The sequence below is a fragment of the Pseudorasbora parva genome, chromosome 16 (assembly GCF_024679245.1).
Source record: "Pseudorasbora parva isolate DD20220531a chromosome 16, ASM2467924v1, whole genome shotgun sequence".
In the NCBI taxonomy this organism is placed as follows: domain Eukaryota; kingdom Metazoa; phylum Chordata; class Actinopteri; order Cypriniformes; family Gobionidae; genus Pseudorasbora; species Pseudorasbora parva.
Genome location: NC_090187.1, coordinates 5,235,894 through 5,253,313, shown reverse-complemented (window position 1 = coordinate 5,253,313; position 17,420 = coordinate 5,235,894). Strand labels below are relative to the sequence as shown.

At 36.7% G+C, this 17,420-nt stretch overlaps 1 protein-coding gene across 1 annotated transcript; it reads right to left on the bottom strand.

The window, feature by feature from the left end:
* Nucleotides 1-10,317: 10,317 nt before the first annotated feature.
* On the bottom strand, nt 10,318-13,687 carry foxa3 (forkhead box A3). Its single transcript, XM_067419699.1, has 2 exons — nt 13,225-13,687; nt 10,318-12,328 (listed from the first exon to the last, which is right to left on the bottom strand). The coding sequence occupies exons 1-2, from the start codon at nt 13,291-13,293 to the stop codon at nt 11,072-11,074; spliced, it is 1,326 nt and encodes a 441-aa protein (XP_067275800.1). The 5' UTR covers nt 13,294-13,687; the 3' UTR covers nt 10,318-11,071.
* Nucleotides 13,688-17,420: the final 3,733 nt, after the last annotated feature.

Here is a 17,420-nt window from a genome sequence, read left to right as displayed (position 1 = left end):
TAAGTGCATGAGGAAGGGAAGTATTTGACGCATTCCAGTGCTACGGCTAGTGAATGATGTGATTCTCTCTTTCTCACACGCGGGTGTTGTTTTTAGACCCTTGCGCTGCTATAAGGAGAGGAGGGTGCTGGTGGACCATTAATTTGGCCCAGCTGGATTCCTGTCATTGCTAATTGGTGCAAACGAGGGGAACCTTAGATTGGCAGGGCACGAAAAAACAAACCCCCCCAGTAACGGGACCGTGGCAAGGGCTGGGAAGCTGGAGGGGGGCTGAGAACTTGGCGACACTTCAGATACTTTCACTTAAATCCACCATGCAGAGATGTTTATCTGACCATCTTCAGTGAGGTGTCGTGCATTGCTGCGCTTTAAAATATAATTGTCAAGAGCTACAGTTGTGGCCACAGGCAAAAAGCCTTTCGATTGAACGCATCACTTAGTTAGCTGAGAAAAGCTGGTACACTACAAATATAGCGATGTTTCTTCACAGTCCTCCCCCCGGGCGATGTATGCAAATGAGACACTGTTTTCAAAGAAGTTTACTTAAATGAAGAAATACAGGAGTTGGCTTTACAAAGTAAGCACTTTATACTATTGTAGCGAGCTAATAAAATATATCAAGATTAAGATATTATGATTTGACAAGGAAGGATATGAAAGACTTGAATTTTGTGACAACATATCAGTGGCAAAATACTGTTTAGAATAATAACAGATATTTAATCGTGTGTGTGTGTATGTGGCCGGGCCTGAAACTATTTCCTACACAGCCAGGCTACCCTTACAAAAAATAAGTCTACTTCTTAAGTATATTATATGCTTAAGTAAAGTGCAAGTATATTTTTAAGTATACTAATATCACTGTACTAGAAGTATGTACTGTTTCAATACTACTTGGGACTAAATTGGCCCACTATTTGGTTCATAAAAGTAAACTTTTAAGTATACTTTATGTTGTAAACTTTACGTTTTTTGTTTGTACTTAGGCATTATACTTACACTCACCTAAAGGATTATTAGGAACACCATGCTAATACTGTGTTTAACCCCCTTTCGCCTTCAGAACTGCCTTAATTAGACATGGCATTGATTCAGCAAGGTGCTGAAAGCATTCTTTAGAAATGTTGGCCCATATTGATAGGAGAGCATCTTGCAGTTGATATTTGTGGGATGTTCATCCAGGGCACGAAGCTCCCGCTCCACCACATCCCAAAGATGCTCTATTGGGTTGAGATCTGGTGACTGTGGAGGCCATTTTAGTACAGTGAATTTACTGACAAAACTGTCATTGTCATGTTCAAGAAACCAATTTGAAATGATTTGAGGTTTGTGACATGGTGCATTATCCTGCCGGAAGTAGCCATCAGAGGATGGGTACATGGAGGTCATAAAGGGATGGACATGGTCAGAAACAATGCTCAGGTTATGATGCCCAACGATGCCGTAACATTGAAACAATGCCCAATTGGCACTAAGGGACCTAAAGTGTGCCAAGAAAACATCCCCCACACCATTACACCACCATCACTAGCCTGCACAGTGGTAAGAAGGGATGATGGATCCTTGTTCTCATTCTGTTTACGCCAAATTCAGACTCTACCGGACCAGGCAACATTTTTCCAGTCTTCAACTGTCCAATTTTGGTGAGCTCGTTCAAATTGTAGCCTCTTTTTCCTATTTGTAGTGGAGATGAGTGGTACCCGACGGGGTCTTCTGCTGTTTTAGCTCATTCGCCTCAAGGTTGTGTGTGTTGTGGCTTTACAAATGCTTTGCTGAATACCTCGGTTGTAACGAGTGGTTATTTCAGTCAAAGTTGCTCTTCTATCAGCTTGAATCAGTCGGCCCATTCTCCTCTGACCCTTTAGCATCAACAAGGCATTTTCTCCCACAGGACTGCCACATACTGGATGTTTTTTCTCTTTTCAAACCATTATTTGTAAACCCTAGAAATGGTTGTGCATAAAAATCCCAGTAACTGAGCAGATTGTGAAATACTCAGACTGGCCCGTCTGGCACCAACAACCATGCCACGCTCAAAATTGCTTAAATCACCTTTCTTTCCCATTCTGACATTTAGTTTGGAGTTCAGGAGATTGTCTTGACCAGGACCACACCCCTAAATGCTTTGAAGCAACTGCCATGTGATTGGTTGATTAGATGATTGCATTAATGAAAAATTGAACAGGTGTTCCTAACAATCCTTTAGGTGAATGTATATGCTCTCAGTAAACTACTAGTTTAATAGTTTCATACTTGTATAGTTGTCTTTAAGTAAACATAACATACTAAGAGTTTGCTTTTGCTTACACAAAAATTCAAATACTCAAAATTAGGAAAATCTGTTTTTGGTTACACTTTATTTTAAGGTCATTATTACAGTGTAATTATATATTTAAGTACTGATTAATATTTAGTAACTACATGTACTTACTATAGGACAAGGGTAGGATTAGGGTTTGGTTACGTTGCATGTAATTATGCATGCTTACATATGGTAAGTACATGTAACATGTAAAATAAAGTATTACCTAGTTTTCTTTATAAATAAATAATTTCAAACAATATAAGTTTATAAGACAATATGTAAAGCTATGTATGTATGTAAAAAAAAATATAGGCTACTAAAATCAAAAGATTAAGTAAACTTAGAATGTTATTTATAATTTTAAGTATCTCAATCAAAAGACTCAGTACATGTATAGGCCAAATATACTTCTGTCAGCACAAGTTAAGTATACTTAAGTGCAATTTTAAGTATATTTCTAAGAAGTACATAAAAAGTACACTGAAAGTATACTTTCTTATTTTAGTTTAAAAGAAACTTGGATAAACTTCTTTTCATTAGGATATCGTTCTGCTGTCTCTTTATTTAATTTCTAAACTGATTTTGTCAAAATAATTGAGAAATTCATCCAAATTACACAGGTAACACATAACCAGAAGTTTATCCGCATGAAACGGTGAAAATTGTGAGAGCTTTACAGCTCAATTAAAAAATAGCAATAGCACTTATACATACTAAAAAGCAAACAACAAAATAATAATAATTACCTTCGCAATTCCTCAACACAGCTTAGTTTAGTATATATTATATAGTTTGCTAAGTGAAACCTAAAGGTATTGTTGCTGCTTATTAAACAGATTTACAGTTCTATTGAGAAATGCATGATAAATCATTGATTGATTCATTGACATGCAAGAATGAGTATTCATGGTCTGGATGAGGTCATACATGAGGGGGCGGAGCCTGTGACTGACTGTGACCAATGATTGTAATGTTTGTGTGGACACAGTGTGTGAGCAAGGAAGAGGGGGCGTGTTTTGCTTCAGCAGAGAATTCAACAATATATCTGCACCTGCTTGTTATCTACTATATTTTTATGCTTGTGTTATGACCGACATTCATTTGTCTGAGTCTTCTGGTCAAACTCCACTTAACATTTTTAGTTTAGTCCTACTAACCAACATACTAGACACTATCACTGAGCAATTTTTATTACTTTTGGAGGTATGTAAGATGTTAAAACCTGGCTAGTGGCAACTTTTTTGAAAATATATTTAGTAAAATGCAGTAGTATGATGAAAATTAGTAGCAATCCTAATATAGGGATTCAGTAGGTGCAGACAAATGAGACATTTTGAACTAGTCAACGGTTTTTGTAAAGGCCTTAATCAATTCAGCCAGTTATTTGATCTCAAAAGTGTCTTCAGAGGTCAAAGGTGAGGTTTGAAGGTTTGTATGTGTGTTTGAAGACACTATGGGAATGAACTCAACAGGAATGTCTGTGCACATCTGGGGTCCATGTGGACACAAGGGGACAGATCAGGAAGAAAGTGTCAGTCTTGACTAGACCAAAAGACAACACAGCCTGACTTGACAACCACTATCATGGCCTCATAAATCACCAAAGCACTAACACACACACTCACACATATACACACTAACATCGCATTCTCTTCGGGACTTTTGACCATATAAACCTCTTTTCTCCAACACAAAAGAGTAACTTTAACAAAGTTTGGTCCGTTTTACCACAAGAAAGGCGCACACACACACAAACACACACACACGCGCGCGCGCACACCTATTCGCTTAGAATAAACCAAGTAGGCCTATAATTCATTACTATTATGCTTTTTTTTTTTTTGAACTTAAGTACTGTTGAATACTTGTTAAATATTAGGCTATGTATTTATTTTAATTTCATTTAGACCATCTAAGTACACTTTGCAGGTCATTAAAGCTGATATGGATTTTTGTTTGGTTAAAAATTAACTAAATGCTATTTTGAGCCAGTAGCCTACATAAAGAAAAGCCCAGTGCTCAAATTTCACTTCTTGCCTTATGCTGATAATCTGATATGTTTTTGTTTTGAACGGTCGGGTCGTATTGAGCGGGAAATCGTATGCTTATAAATCAACATGTGATATTGAATTGAACAGATGACATATTTTTCAGAAATTATTTTTTGTAAAAATGTTCTTACTGTCCAGATCTGCTTGGATATGGTATTCTGGTAACCATGGAGATACAAATGTGAATTGCCGAAGCATAACTGACATACAGTCTCAGCAAATGACATGTAACTTGTATGTATCAACAGATGGCGATAGAGAGTTTACCGGTATTTGTGGAGCTGCACAAAGTTTTTACTTGCAGCTTTAAATCTTTGTTTTGATCTTTCTAACACCTCTATAAGCAATTTTGACCAAAATAATAATTTTATTAATGCATTCAAACATTTAATTTAAACTTTGTTAGTAAAAAACTGTGAACTGTCATTCTTTTGTCATAAATAAGGTAAAATTTCAAATTAATCAATTTCAGGACAGGTTTCAGTTTAGGGCCTAAGTACTGATGTGAACAAACAGCTGGTTTCTTTAACAAGTGTGTGCATCTTAATACTTTCATGAAAAAAGAAAAAAATACTTTTATATACTGAAAGCACATTTAAATGTGGATACTTTTTGTAAATACATTTCTATGTACTTTTACAAAGAAAATTGACATTGTAAGAGAATATTTCAATAAAGCTATGTGAAAGATTTGGAGCATTTATGTAGGCTATAGATTGGTCTAATGTGTGTGTTCAAGGTAGAATGAGCTGACTCCAATGACAGACTGCATTTGACTGCGTCTATGAGGCCTATACAGTGACGAGAACACCAGGTTTCTGTTTTGTTGACACAGTGATCAAGCCCAGATCAATCTGCCTCTGAAAGGAAAATTTAATCATGCTGTCCGGCTGTCGTTGTCTCTGTCTGGCCTAATCAGCAGCCATTTTACCTTCACCCACAGCATGCCATAGAGCAAAGTCCAGCTCTTTATCTGCCTCTAACCTGCACACTATGAATGCTCTCTGTGACACACGCTCGCTCGCTCGCTCACTCTCGCTCTCTCTCTCTCTCTCTTTCCCGCTCTTGTTTATGTTCTTTTGCTGGCTCAGTTTCTTCACCGAAACCTGTTGTAGACAGCCAGCCAATGGAGTGACAGTAACTTGTGCTGGAAATAGTTTCTGGATTGTTTTAAGTAAAAATACACTGGAAATATTGTAGTGCTTTGGGGTGAATGAATAGACATCGAGGGCGCATGCAATACATCAATACTGTTTTTTCAATGACTGCTTGTAAAAGTTTTACATTTGGTCCCACCCACCTTGATTATTTGGTTTGATGCTTGATTAGATGTCCTGTAAATATATAAATGACAACAGTTCACTCAAAACCACACCGTTTACTAGTCACTCATACTAATAAAGTCACTTTCCATTTCAGAGAGAGAAAAAAACATGTTACTGATATGCAAATGCTTCAAATGAATGTCACTCTGACAGACTTTTAATGACAAATATGCAAATGAATCATCTATCACCATAAATGACTCAAACGTCAGCAGTCATAAAAAGAAAAAGAAATAAAAAGTCTTAATCCATCCGCCTCAGGGCACACCTTAAAAAAACCTGACACCTAAGCAATGGCCTGTGGCATAACAGGGTGGCGTTCAGTGAGGCCCATGCGAGCACGTCTTTAAAGAACACCCGCAAAAGTCAACAAAACACACCCCTCCTACAGGATACAGTTAAGGATGCTGTGCTCGTCATTTGCATAGCACATCTTCTGGGACAGCCAAGTGCGTATTTTAGGTAGCCTTTTCCTTATTTCGCGCTTTACCCTCTTAACCGTTATGCACAGTCTAAGATAGAGATCGAGATAATCAAGACACGTGGCAAGACTGAGGAAGCTAAAGAGATGAAAGTGATTTTATACATGAATATCTCTTATCAGTCTGCTGTCCTATCAGCACAATATGGCTCATAACAGCCAGGATTAATACTGCAAGAGCGGAAGTTATTACTCACCTTCACGCTGTCCGGTAAAAGGCCAACGTCACAAGTGTGATGTTTTTCCATCGGCTGTGTAGCACCTGTCACACTTTAGGAACACGGTCGGGTGGTTTAGTGAATGACTCTATTAGGCCTGACATGATTATTAATATTCCCTGTGGGGAAAAAGTGCACTTAATTGTATTAAATGTACACTTGTAGTGCACTTAAAATCATAACACTTACTTGCAGATAGTATACACTTTATTTTAAGGTGACATAGTTACACGTTACATGTACTTACTGTAGTAATAACAACAGTAACTTGTTACACATTACATACTTAGGCCTACTATAGTAATAACAGTAAATTATGCATAATTATGCATAATTACATGCAACTAAACTCAATCCTAACCCTATAGTAAGAAGTTAATCAATATTAATCAATACTTAAATACAGTGACACCTTAAAATAAAGTATAACCGTAATAACAAGCATAATTACAAGTACCTACCCAAACACAGTAACACTTTATTTTACAGTGTCCTTATGTTACATGTAGTAATAACAGTAAATTATGCACAATTGCATGCAACTAACCCTCAACCAAACCCTAACCCTAAGTACATATTGTTCATTAATATTACTCAGCACTTAAATATATATTTACACTGTAACAATGACACCTTAAAATAAAGTGTAACCCCAAACACTAACCGTAACTCTATAGTAAGTTCATGTAGTTAATTAACATTACTCAGTACTTATGTGAGTACAACTGTGTCACCTTAAAATAAAGGCTTCTTAAAGAGAGTACACTTCCATTACTATTTGCACTTTGTAATTATATTTCAAGTTTTACTCAAAAGTACATTTTAAATCATTATGTCCTATTAATAATGTTTTGTCTTGCGTTAAAAAGAGCTCTTATTTAGTCCATATTTGATGTTTTTACAAAGTACTTGATATTGTGTGCTATTCAATATTGCATTAAATGTTAATATATTTTTTAATGTTTTAGTAACACTTTAGTTTAGGGTCCAATTCTCACTATTAACTACTTGCTTATTAGCATGCGTACTAGGAAACTGTCTGTTTATAAGTTCTTACGAAGCACATATTAATGCCTTATTCTACATCCCTTAATCCTACCCAATGCCTACATTCAGTAATATGCCGAGTTTATTGGGGCAAAAGTCATAGTTAATAGTTATTTAATACTGAGAATTGGACTCTAAAAGTGTAAGCAAAGTTTCAAAACGCAAACTGGTCAGTGTGTACTTATACATGTATGGCATACAAGTTTCAATAGATATGCCTGAGTATATTTTAGTTTACCATAAATGCTGGTCAGTACATTTGACAGTACACTTTAAAAGACACTATAAATCATTTTGAAATTACATATAAAGACACACTTAAGTCCTACTTAAGTGGGTTAAAAAGCAGTGTGCATTTAATTAGTTGATTTAATTTAATTGGATTGTTCATTTACTTCGCACTTAAGGGTGTTCTTATTTCATACTCTTTTTAAAAGTGTGCTGAAGTGCCCTTCTTTTCCAAAAGTCTCAACATCCCAGTGTTGTTTAGGACCCTACTGACTTTAATTGCATGGACAATAAAAGTTCTTCAAAATATCTTCTTTTTTTTGCAGAAGAAAGTCATACAGGTCTGGAACAACAGCAGAGTGTGTATTTTTTTTGTGTGAGCAATTCCTTTAAGATTACAATAATCAAAGTTCTTAATTAGGTCACAAAGGAAAAAGTACATTGAAGTTTAGTCATGATGGGAGGGGCTCTCTGTTATACTTGTCCCTAATTTGCCATTGTGTCACTGTGGAAACCATATCAGTGGCGTATTGGCGTATCTTATCAGGCTGGTGCCCCAGCAGCAAGGTCCCTTTGTGTTTCTCATGAAGAAATAGCTACTATATAGATTCCCACTAGGAGACCCGGGGCAGAGTCTACTTTACATTCCCTCTTTTTTCTCAAGCCATGTCTATCTATCATCCTTCCCTCGCTTTTGCATGTGATCCGCTCTGCCTTTGAAAAAGCTCTACAGAGTGACGTGACGGGAGAGAATGGTTTCACGGCTCTCTGTGATAAAGCAAAAAAACACTGAGCTGAGCCGCGTGGCTTGAGAGGACGAAGAGAGACGGGGTGGGGTATTTCACACCAAAATAAGAAAGGACACAATAAAACACATTTAAAATGATTATGAAAACTTGAGGTATAGATGATTCATTATTGCCGGATGCTCTTGGGACAGTAAAACATGATAGGGCTATTATCCTGGCAGATGGAATATGGTTATTATATTGCATGCTCATTTTACAGGTTCTTCAAAATGTCACTCTTCAGATTGTAATGGTTTTATTTAGACGTACAGTGCAGGGAACAACAAATGCTTTTGTTTTTCTGTGTTTTTTAACATGATACAAAATATTATTAGCATAAGAATTTGACAGCAGAACTAAATGTAGTTTATAAGTTTATGTCAAACCTGATAATCATGTTAGTTGATCTCAAATGTTAAAATAAAGGCACTTATTGCTTCAAAAACGGGACCAGTACACTTAACTCTGAACCTTATCTACCCCTAAAAGGTGTATGTTAGTGCATTAGTGTAGACATATGTACTTGTAAAGAACTATAATGAACCTTTAAAGAGGTAAATAAGATACATGGTTACACTTTATTTGGTAGCAATTTGTTTTAAAGTGTCATTGTTACATACTGTAGTAATAACTATAAATGATGCACAATTGCATCCAACTAACCCTAAACAAAACCAAACTAAACCCTAACCCCATAGTTTACTCAGTACTAAATGTATAATTACACTGTAACAATGATACCTTAAAATATAGTGCAAATCTTTATTTCAAGGTGAGGTAGTTACATTGTACTTACTCACAGAAGTACTGAGTAATATTACTGCACTTCATGTACTTACAATAGAGTTACGGTAAGGATTGGGGTTTGATTTAGGGTTAGTTACTTCAGATATGTAACTCTGTCACCTTAAAATAAAGTGTTATCTGATTTTATTTTTCTGGCAGTGTTCTGCTCGTCCTTGATTAGATGCATTATAATAATTCAAGACATCATACAAATGACAACAATGTTAAAACTGCACTGTTCACCTCTAAGACTCATAAATGCATAATATTTTTATTTTTATTTTACTTTAATAAATATTAAAACATTTTCAATAGTGTTACATTTGTATTCTAGGAATATGTATGTTTTAAATAACTCCAAAGCATATGTGAAAAGTTTTTTTTAATAAGAAGAGAACATAACAAACATTAAGAACATACCATGAAACGATCAACCAAATAAAGCAAAATATATATATATATATATTAAGACACTTATCTTCTAAGCCCAACGGCCAAAAAGCTGGGTTTAAATAAAACTAAACAGTACAAGAACATCAATTCTGACCTGCTTTCTTACAATATTCCAAAAGACTTGCAAGAAATGTATGACATGATGGCTTGAGACAAAGTTTTTATTATTAAAATGCTTTAAAATCTCTGAAGGAGATTTTTAAATGACAAGATCTTACAAAAATACATCATGGCAATGTCATTATAGGGTCTGTATAGTTTTCTGATTAAAAGGTAGTTACAAAGCATTTTTTTGTAACAAAACAATGCCACCCCTCCCCAACAGTGATGAACAGAGAGGTCACTAGTGCAAAGTATTGTATGGAAATGGCCCTTAGTGCATTGTCTGCTGATCTAAGTAAGAGCCGAAGCTGAGCTGAGCACGCTGGAACAGTGAAAGGTCCTTGACATCTTTTTTGTGAGCGTTATTGCCAGTATTTCTAAAAAGGGAAGTCTAGAAAACAAATAGCTGGATTTACCACAGTTCAATCCATCTTTGTCAAACTTTTATCTCATATATATATATATATATATATATATATATATATATATATATATATATATATATATATATATATATATATATATATATATATATAACATTTCAGAATATACAAAATGACTTCATGGCCAAGTGTAAAAAAATTACTTCTTCAGCTTCTCTAATGGACAAGCATAATGATACACACTCTCCTTTCATGCGCACTGTATGTAGTGCACTTCATATGAACACGCGTTATGCTGTAACACAAAACAGGAGAGTTTCCCTGTAACACAGTAACACCTGCTCATAGCAGTAACCTGAACCTGAACGCTTCCGCAATCACGCTCACGTCCTCTTATTGTCACATTGTTTACGTAACTTTACGACACAAAATCATACAAGATATATTAAATTCTTCCCTTCATAAATAAATGCCTAACTCCTGCTCCCCCCAAAAAACAAAAAACAAAAAAACAAAACATTATATACACATGGCATTATTTGTATACATCTTGTGTGGTACATCCGAAACCAAAATGTTTAGTTCCTGGATATATGTTAATTAAATTAGTTTCTGTAAAATAGCATTGGAACTCGTCCCTTGGTTCTGGTGAAAGCATTTTTCACTCCTAAAAATGAAGGTTTTTTTTACTGGCATCTATGGTTCCATAAAGAACCTTCAACATCCTTCGAACTCTTTCAAAGGTTCTTTTAAGAACTGTTTCCTGAAAGGCTCTTTGAGGAACCAAAGTGTCTTTTGAAACCTTTATTTTTAAGAGTGCAGGAAACATATTGATGGCAAAGCTCTTGAGTTGAAGATGTCCTGCCATTAAGAGTCTGTAGAGTTCAGATGGCTGGTGAGCACATTAGGACGCATTGAGGACAGACCTGCTGTAGAGGGTCTGGTAATACGCACCAGAGTCAATGGCGGACGGACCAGCGCTGTCATAGATCTGTTTGGCGGCCATGGGAGAAGATGTGGTGTAGCTGTTGTAAGCCATCACCTGGTCCTGGTACGACTTGAGGTCCATCTTCTGCTCGTTGGACATGAGATTGGTGATGGAGAAGGGATGGTTGAAATTGTAGTGTGGGTCCATGGACTTCAGGGGGTCGTTCTGCAGGTCCAGGTGTTGCATCGGGCTGGCCAACAGGTGAGGGCTGCTGCCCATGCCCTGAGAGTGCAGGTGCGAGCCGGACGGGGGCATGGAGGAGGACACCGAGGACGGTATTGGCACTGGCGAGCTGTGTGAAAGGTTTGGTGCTTGAGACGGGCAGTCCAGCTGTACCAGGCTCCTCTGCTGCTCCTCTGAGGCTGATCCGCCATGGGAGCTGTCGGAATGGGCAGAGTCGGCACCTTCGGAGCCGGTGGTGGGACTGTGCTCCTCCTGCATGCCCTCGCCACTGTGGCCGCCCTTGGCGCCGCCGCCGCCCTCCTGGGACTTCGACGAGCTCTTCTTCCCAGATTTTTCCTCGATCTTGAAGCGCTTCTGCCGACGCAGGTAGCAACCGTTCTCGAACATGTTCCCGGAATTGGGATGCAGCGCCCAGTAGGAGCCCTTGCCAGGCTTGTCGGGCGAACGCGCTACTTTGACGAAGCAATCATTGAAGGACAGAGAGTGGCGAATGGAGTTCTGCCAGCGCTGCTGGTTCTCGCGATAATACGGGAACAGATCCATGATCCACTGGTAGATTTCATTGAGGGTTAGCATCTTACTGTTGGACTGCTGGATCGCCATCGTGATGAGAGATATGTAGGAGTACGGTGGCTTGGCGTGGGTCAGAGAGCGACGGTAGGGCTTTGGCATCTCCTTAGTCCGGTTAAGAGAGGTAGGAGAGGGGTAACTGATCTGGGATATAGGCTGGCCCATGCTTTGGTAATGCGAGAGGGGGCCCAGTGAGGAACCAGAAGAGCCCAGCTGGGTCAGAGAACTGGGGTTCAGAGAGGAGCCTACAGGGGACAGGCTCATGTGGTTAGGGCCTCCACCCATGCTGGTCAATGGGCTGCTGTTGAGACCCGTGCTGGGATAGCCCATATTCATGCTGGATGTGGAACAGGCCGAGTTCAGATTTATGTAGCTGTTCAAGCTGCTCACTGAGTTCATGGCGCTCGGAGAGGAATACATCTGAAAGAAAATAAAACAGGACATCAATGTTTTGCCTTCATGTTGTCATCAACAATGTAGTACTATAAAAGAAAATGTAACCGTGCACACACACACACACACACATACACACACAATTAGAAAACATTTCACCTCTGGCTTCTATTGCATAAAGTTATAATGTAACCTAACTTTATTATATTCTAAGTTTCTGTTATTACACGATTTGCATAAAGTGTAAAGTGTAATTTAAATTGTTTATAATTAATATTTATTTATTTTTCATTTTACAACACAAAACGAATTTTCAGTTTCCCTGTCGATTCAGCTTATTTAAAACGCTGCAACAATCTTAGAATGAGAGAATTAAATACAAAGAAATACCACAATAAAACAAATAAATAATAAGAATTACTAATTTTGACGCAGTGTTCGTGGTCAAAGTTTTGTTAAGTTTGAATATATGCGCAAATGTAGAATGGAGAAGGCTATACATTGTGAAATGAATGCTGCTTTATGAATAAACAATTATCTCTTATTTTCAAGCCTATTGGTTGCTCTGGCATGTAAAACGAAAGCACGCGAATGTAACAAAGTTAAAATCGAAATCTAATCGAAAGCTAAATGTCGACTCTTAAAAAATAATATAGGCTAATGTATTATATTAATAAAATAATAGTAACATGCGACCATTACATCACTATAGATAATTGTATTTTCCTATTTAAATTTAACATTTTATTTCGTATCTATCTATCTATCTATCTATCTATCTATCTATCTATCTATCTATCTATCTATCTATCTATCTATCTATCTATCTATCTGTGTAATATCTATCATATTCTTGCATGAAAATGTATGTTTTATTAACTAGGCTTTATAAAAACAAATATTGAAGACTTTACAGAACTTACCTCGCTTGCCTCGTAGAAAGCATTCCATTCCGGAATTTCATGTGATTCCATCTTCACGGAGCTCAACATCCCAAAATAAAGTTGCAACTCGTAAGAAAGTGACCGGAGACTAACCGTGTATTAAAATGCCCTTTTTTAAAAATAGTTATTTGTTTTCTCAGCGGTTTTGATAAAGAAAAAAAAGGAAAAAAAAGTCCCACAAGACGACAAACGATGTAATTCCACGTAATATTACAGCATGAACTGCAATAAAAAGTTTGATTAAGTTATACTCTTCTGTTGTCTTCAGTCCCGTGGATCAATCAGTTGGTTTCTCATGATTGGGTAACTTAGTTCACTCAGTTGTTTTGTGTGGAAGGACCCGTAAACATGTTGAAGTAATCCTGAGAAAGGCCAGCGCGAAGCTGTCGTGGAGGCTGTGTCGGGTCTCTGTGGGGAGTAACTGTAGAAAAGCCTCACCTCAGGCTTTAAACACGCGCAGGTGAAGGAGGGACCGCCCAACAGGCCCCGGGACTCAGGAAGACGTCCCTAAAGGTCTCTCTTGCCCCCTGCTGTTCTGTATATTGGTCTGCCGACACGGCCATCTCGATTGTCATCCCAGACAACTTCAGGCCTAGGATGAAAATGAATGGAAAATAAATGTTTTCTGGGCCTCTGCAACTCACAGAAGGATGGACTATAAATAAATAAATAAATTATGTATAGATAGATAGATAGATAGATAGATAGATAGATAGATAGATAGATAGATAGATAGATAGATAGATAGATAGATAGATGGATGGATGGATGGATGGATGGATGGATGGATGGATGGATGGATGGATGGATGGAAATCCTGATAGATAGATAGATAGATAGATAGATAGATAGATAGATAGATAGATAGATAGATAGATAGATAGATAGATAGATAGATAGATAGATAGATAGATAGATAGATAGATAGATAGATAGATAGATAGACAGACAGACAGACAGACAGACAGATAGATAGATAGATAGATAGATAGATAGATAGATAGATAGATAGATAGATAGATAGATAGATAGATAGATAGATAGATAGATAGATAGATAGATAGATAGATAGATAGATAGATAGATAGATAGATAGATAGATAGATAGAGTGATGTGTTCATAAGCTCATCGGGGTTTAACCTCATCACGGCGGGGTTCCACGTCACTAATCTGAGGTGCCAGTTTTAAAAGTTGTTAAATCCCCTCGGCTATCACTTTCACGCGCTCACAGTCAGCGAAGGACGGCGATTCATTCTCGAGATTTAAAAAGATGAATTAATGCAATCTTTGACATGCGCAGTGAGTTCGTTTAGTAAAGAAACAGCAAAACACAAGAGAATCAAAATACACTGGTTTTATGATTAAATAAGCAAATGTATATGCCCTTTCTGAAATGTTTCGTTTTAATCACAGTCCACAGTATTGTTTTTACTTATCCTATATAGCCTAATTCATCTATTTTATTTTTATTTGCGAGTTTAGTCTTCATTTTCCAAGAGAAAAGCAGATTTCAATTTTGAAGTATTTCCAAAAAAATTCACCGTGACCATCTGTGAACTTTTCCTGGCTTGAAATGACCCGTGAGGACGCGACTGTGGTGTAGTGCTGTGTGAATACACATCTGTTGTTCGGCGCAGACAGGAACATCACAATGTCAATGCATTTCCTAATGGCTAATGAATGGAGATGTAATTGATCAACTGGCGGGGGGGGCGACAGGATTAGGAGAGACCTAACCCCCAAAATGCAATTTATGAGATGTTCCCACAACAGTTGTCTATGTCCATCTAAAAGAGTTATTAGCTATAATTAGAATTATTCACACAATTTCCTTCTTGATTGGCCAGTTGCTCTTAATTTAATAGTTCGCATCAAATCAGATGGGATTTTTCTCTGAGAAATGTTCCTCTGGCCTAATTCTGCATGTGGGTGTACATGTACATGACCAGGAATAAAAAATAAAAAGTCTTAAAAACTCGCAGACTTCTATCTAGTGTTTGGCACGCTTTTCTTCCCCAGTAATCCCTGCAGTGTCTTGAGATGGTGTATTGGCGAACACACATCTGAACATCCTCCTGCTGTCTCTGCGCTTCTCATGCAATGCAGCGGCGCATCGTTCATTAACACCTCTATAATTGGATAACAATAGTCTTAATGGGTGACGCTAATGGAGGAAGCAGAATATTAGAAATGTGTCTTAAGGCTTTTGAGGAGCCAAACAGCAGTGAGTCATTAATGATAGTCAAATTGGTTAAAAATACGAAGAACTCATAGAAGCCTTCAGGTAACAAGCAGACTTCAGCCAGGAAGTTTTCACCCTAAAATCTATTAGAATAATAATAATTAAAAAAACATCTTTCAATATCAATATATGTAGGCTTATTTAAGCTTAGCGTACGTAATATTATCCTATCTGCAAAAAATAGGGCACAATGTTCTAAATAAACACGAAGGAATTTTTTCGTTTTTTTTTATTTTTTACAGGTGTTTTACTTGTATTTTTAATTACACATTGCATTAGTTTGTGTTTTAAGGGTCAACGGAAATTTCCGTAAAATTACTGGATAATACTGGCATAAAATTACCAGTCCACTTTCCGTTTTTTTTTTTTTTTTTTTACATTGTAGCTTGGTTTGTAGCGGTTTACTCTTTTGATTGTGTAACTTATTCATTAGTCTTATAAACATTGTTTGAAAATATTGTTTTATAAATAAAACAGATGTTCCAAATCCTGATTTTGTGATTTTGTGAAGTCCACTGGAGTAAATTTACAAATCTACAGTTAAAGGTTTATTTCCAGTACAAATGAATAGACCTAAATAGGAACATAGTATGACGTTAAGTTCACTTAATTAAAACTGACAAGTACACATGCAGTAGTTTACTTCAAAGTATAGCCTACTTTCATAAACTAAAAAAAGTAGCTATAGGCTATAGCCTTCTTATGTTCACTTGTAGCCTATAGGCTAACGAAAAATGTAGTTAAATTAAATCCTTAAAAAGTATAGCTAACACTAAATCTTGGCCAATTTAGTCCCAATTAGTTCTGAAATACATGTATAATACAACTACATAACGTTAACTTAAAAATATATATTTGAACTTTACTTAATATAGGTCTACTTAATAAAACTTGATAGGCTACTTATTTTTATTTTTGTAAGGGCAATGGTTTGGTCAATCATTTTGCTGCATATTCTATTCAGTTCTCTTTTATTCGATAGAAAATGAGAGTCTGTAGAATTACACAGAAGGTTTTACACGTTGTGAAATGCACGAAGGTTAGAACGTTAACAAAACAACAACAACAACAACAACAACAACAACAACAACAACAACAACAACATGGTTTAACATGTTAGTAGATCCTAGTGTTCATGTCACTGACTGAACACAAAATGCTTTTTGCTTCCCTTTTCTTATCATCTAAATCAAGTGTTAAACCAGATTCAGGACTCGTTGTGTTGCAGTGTGATGATAGAATATTTCCATCTGCTGGACCAAGTGTAGCATTACAGCGGAACCCACGAGACTTCAGTGTTCATTTAGAATCATTGAGATATTACAGTTTTTATTTTTATATTTTACCTTTTCATTTTTTTGTTTTTAATATTTATTATGTCAATATAGTTTATTATACTGTTTTATTTTATATTTTTATACACATCAAGATAAATTATGAAAATTAAATGAGATGTTTCCTTTTATTTTCCATTTTGTTGTAGTTGTAATATTTAATTTTTTTCTGAACATAAACATTTCAAGTAACAAAAACATGTGGTTACACTATTTTACATTTACATTGTTACATGTACTTACCATAATAACAGTAATTTTTACATGCATAATTACATGCAACGAACCCTCAACCAACCCTATTTCTACCCTAACCCTAAGGACACGATCAGGCATAACATTATGACCGGCCGGTGAAGTGAATAACTGATCGTCTCTTCATCACAGCACCTGTGAGTGGGTGGGAAATATTAGGCAGCAAGTGAACATTTTGCCCTCAAAGTTAATGTAGAAGCAAGAAAAATTGGCAAGCGCAAGGATTTGAGTGAGTTTGATAAGGGCCAGATTGTGATGGCTAGAAAACTGGATCAGAGCATCTCCAAAACTGCAGCTCTTTTGGGGTGTTCCCGGTCTGCACTGGTCAGTATCTATCAAAAGT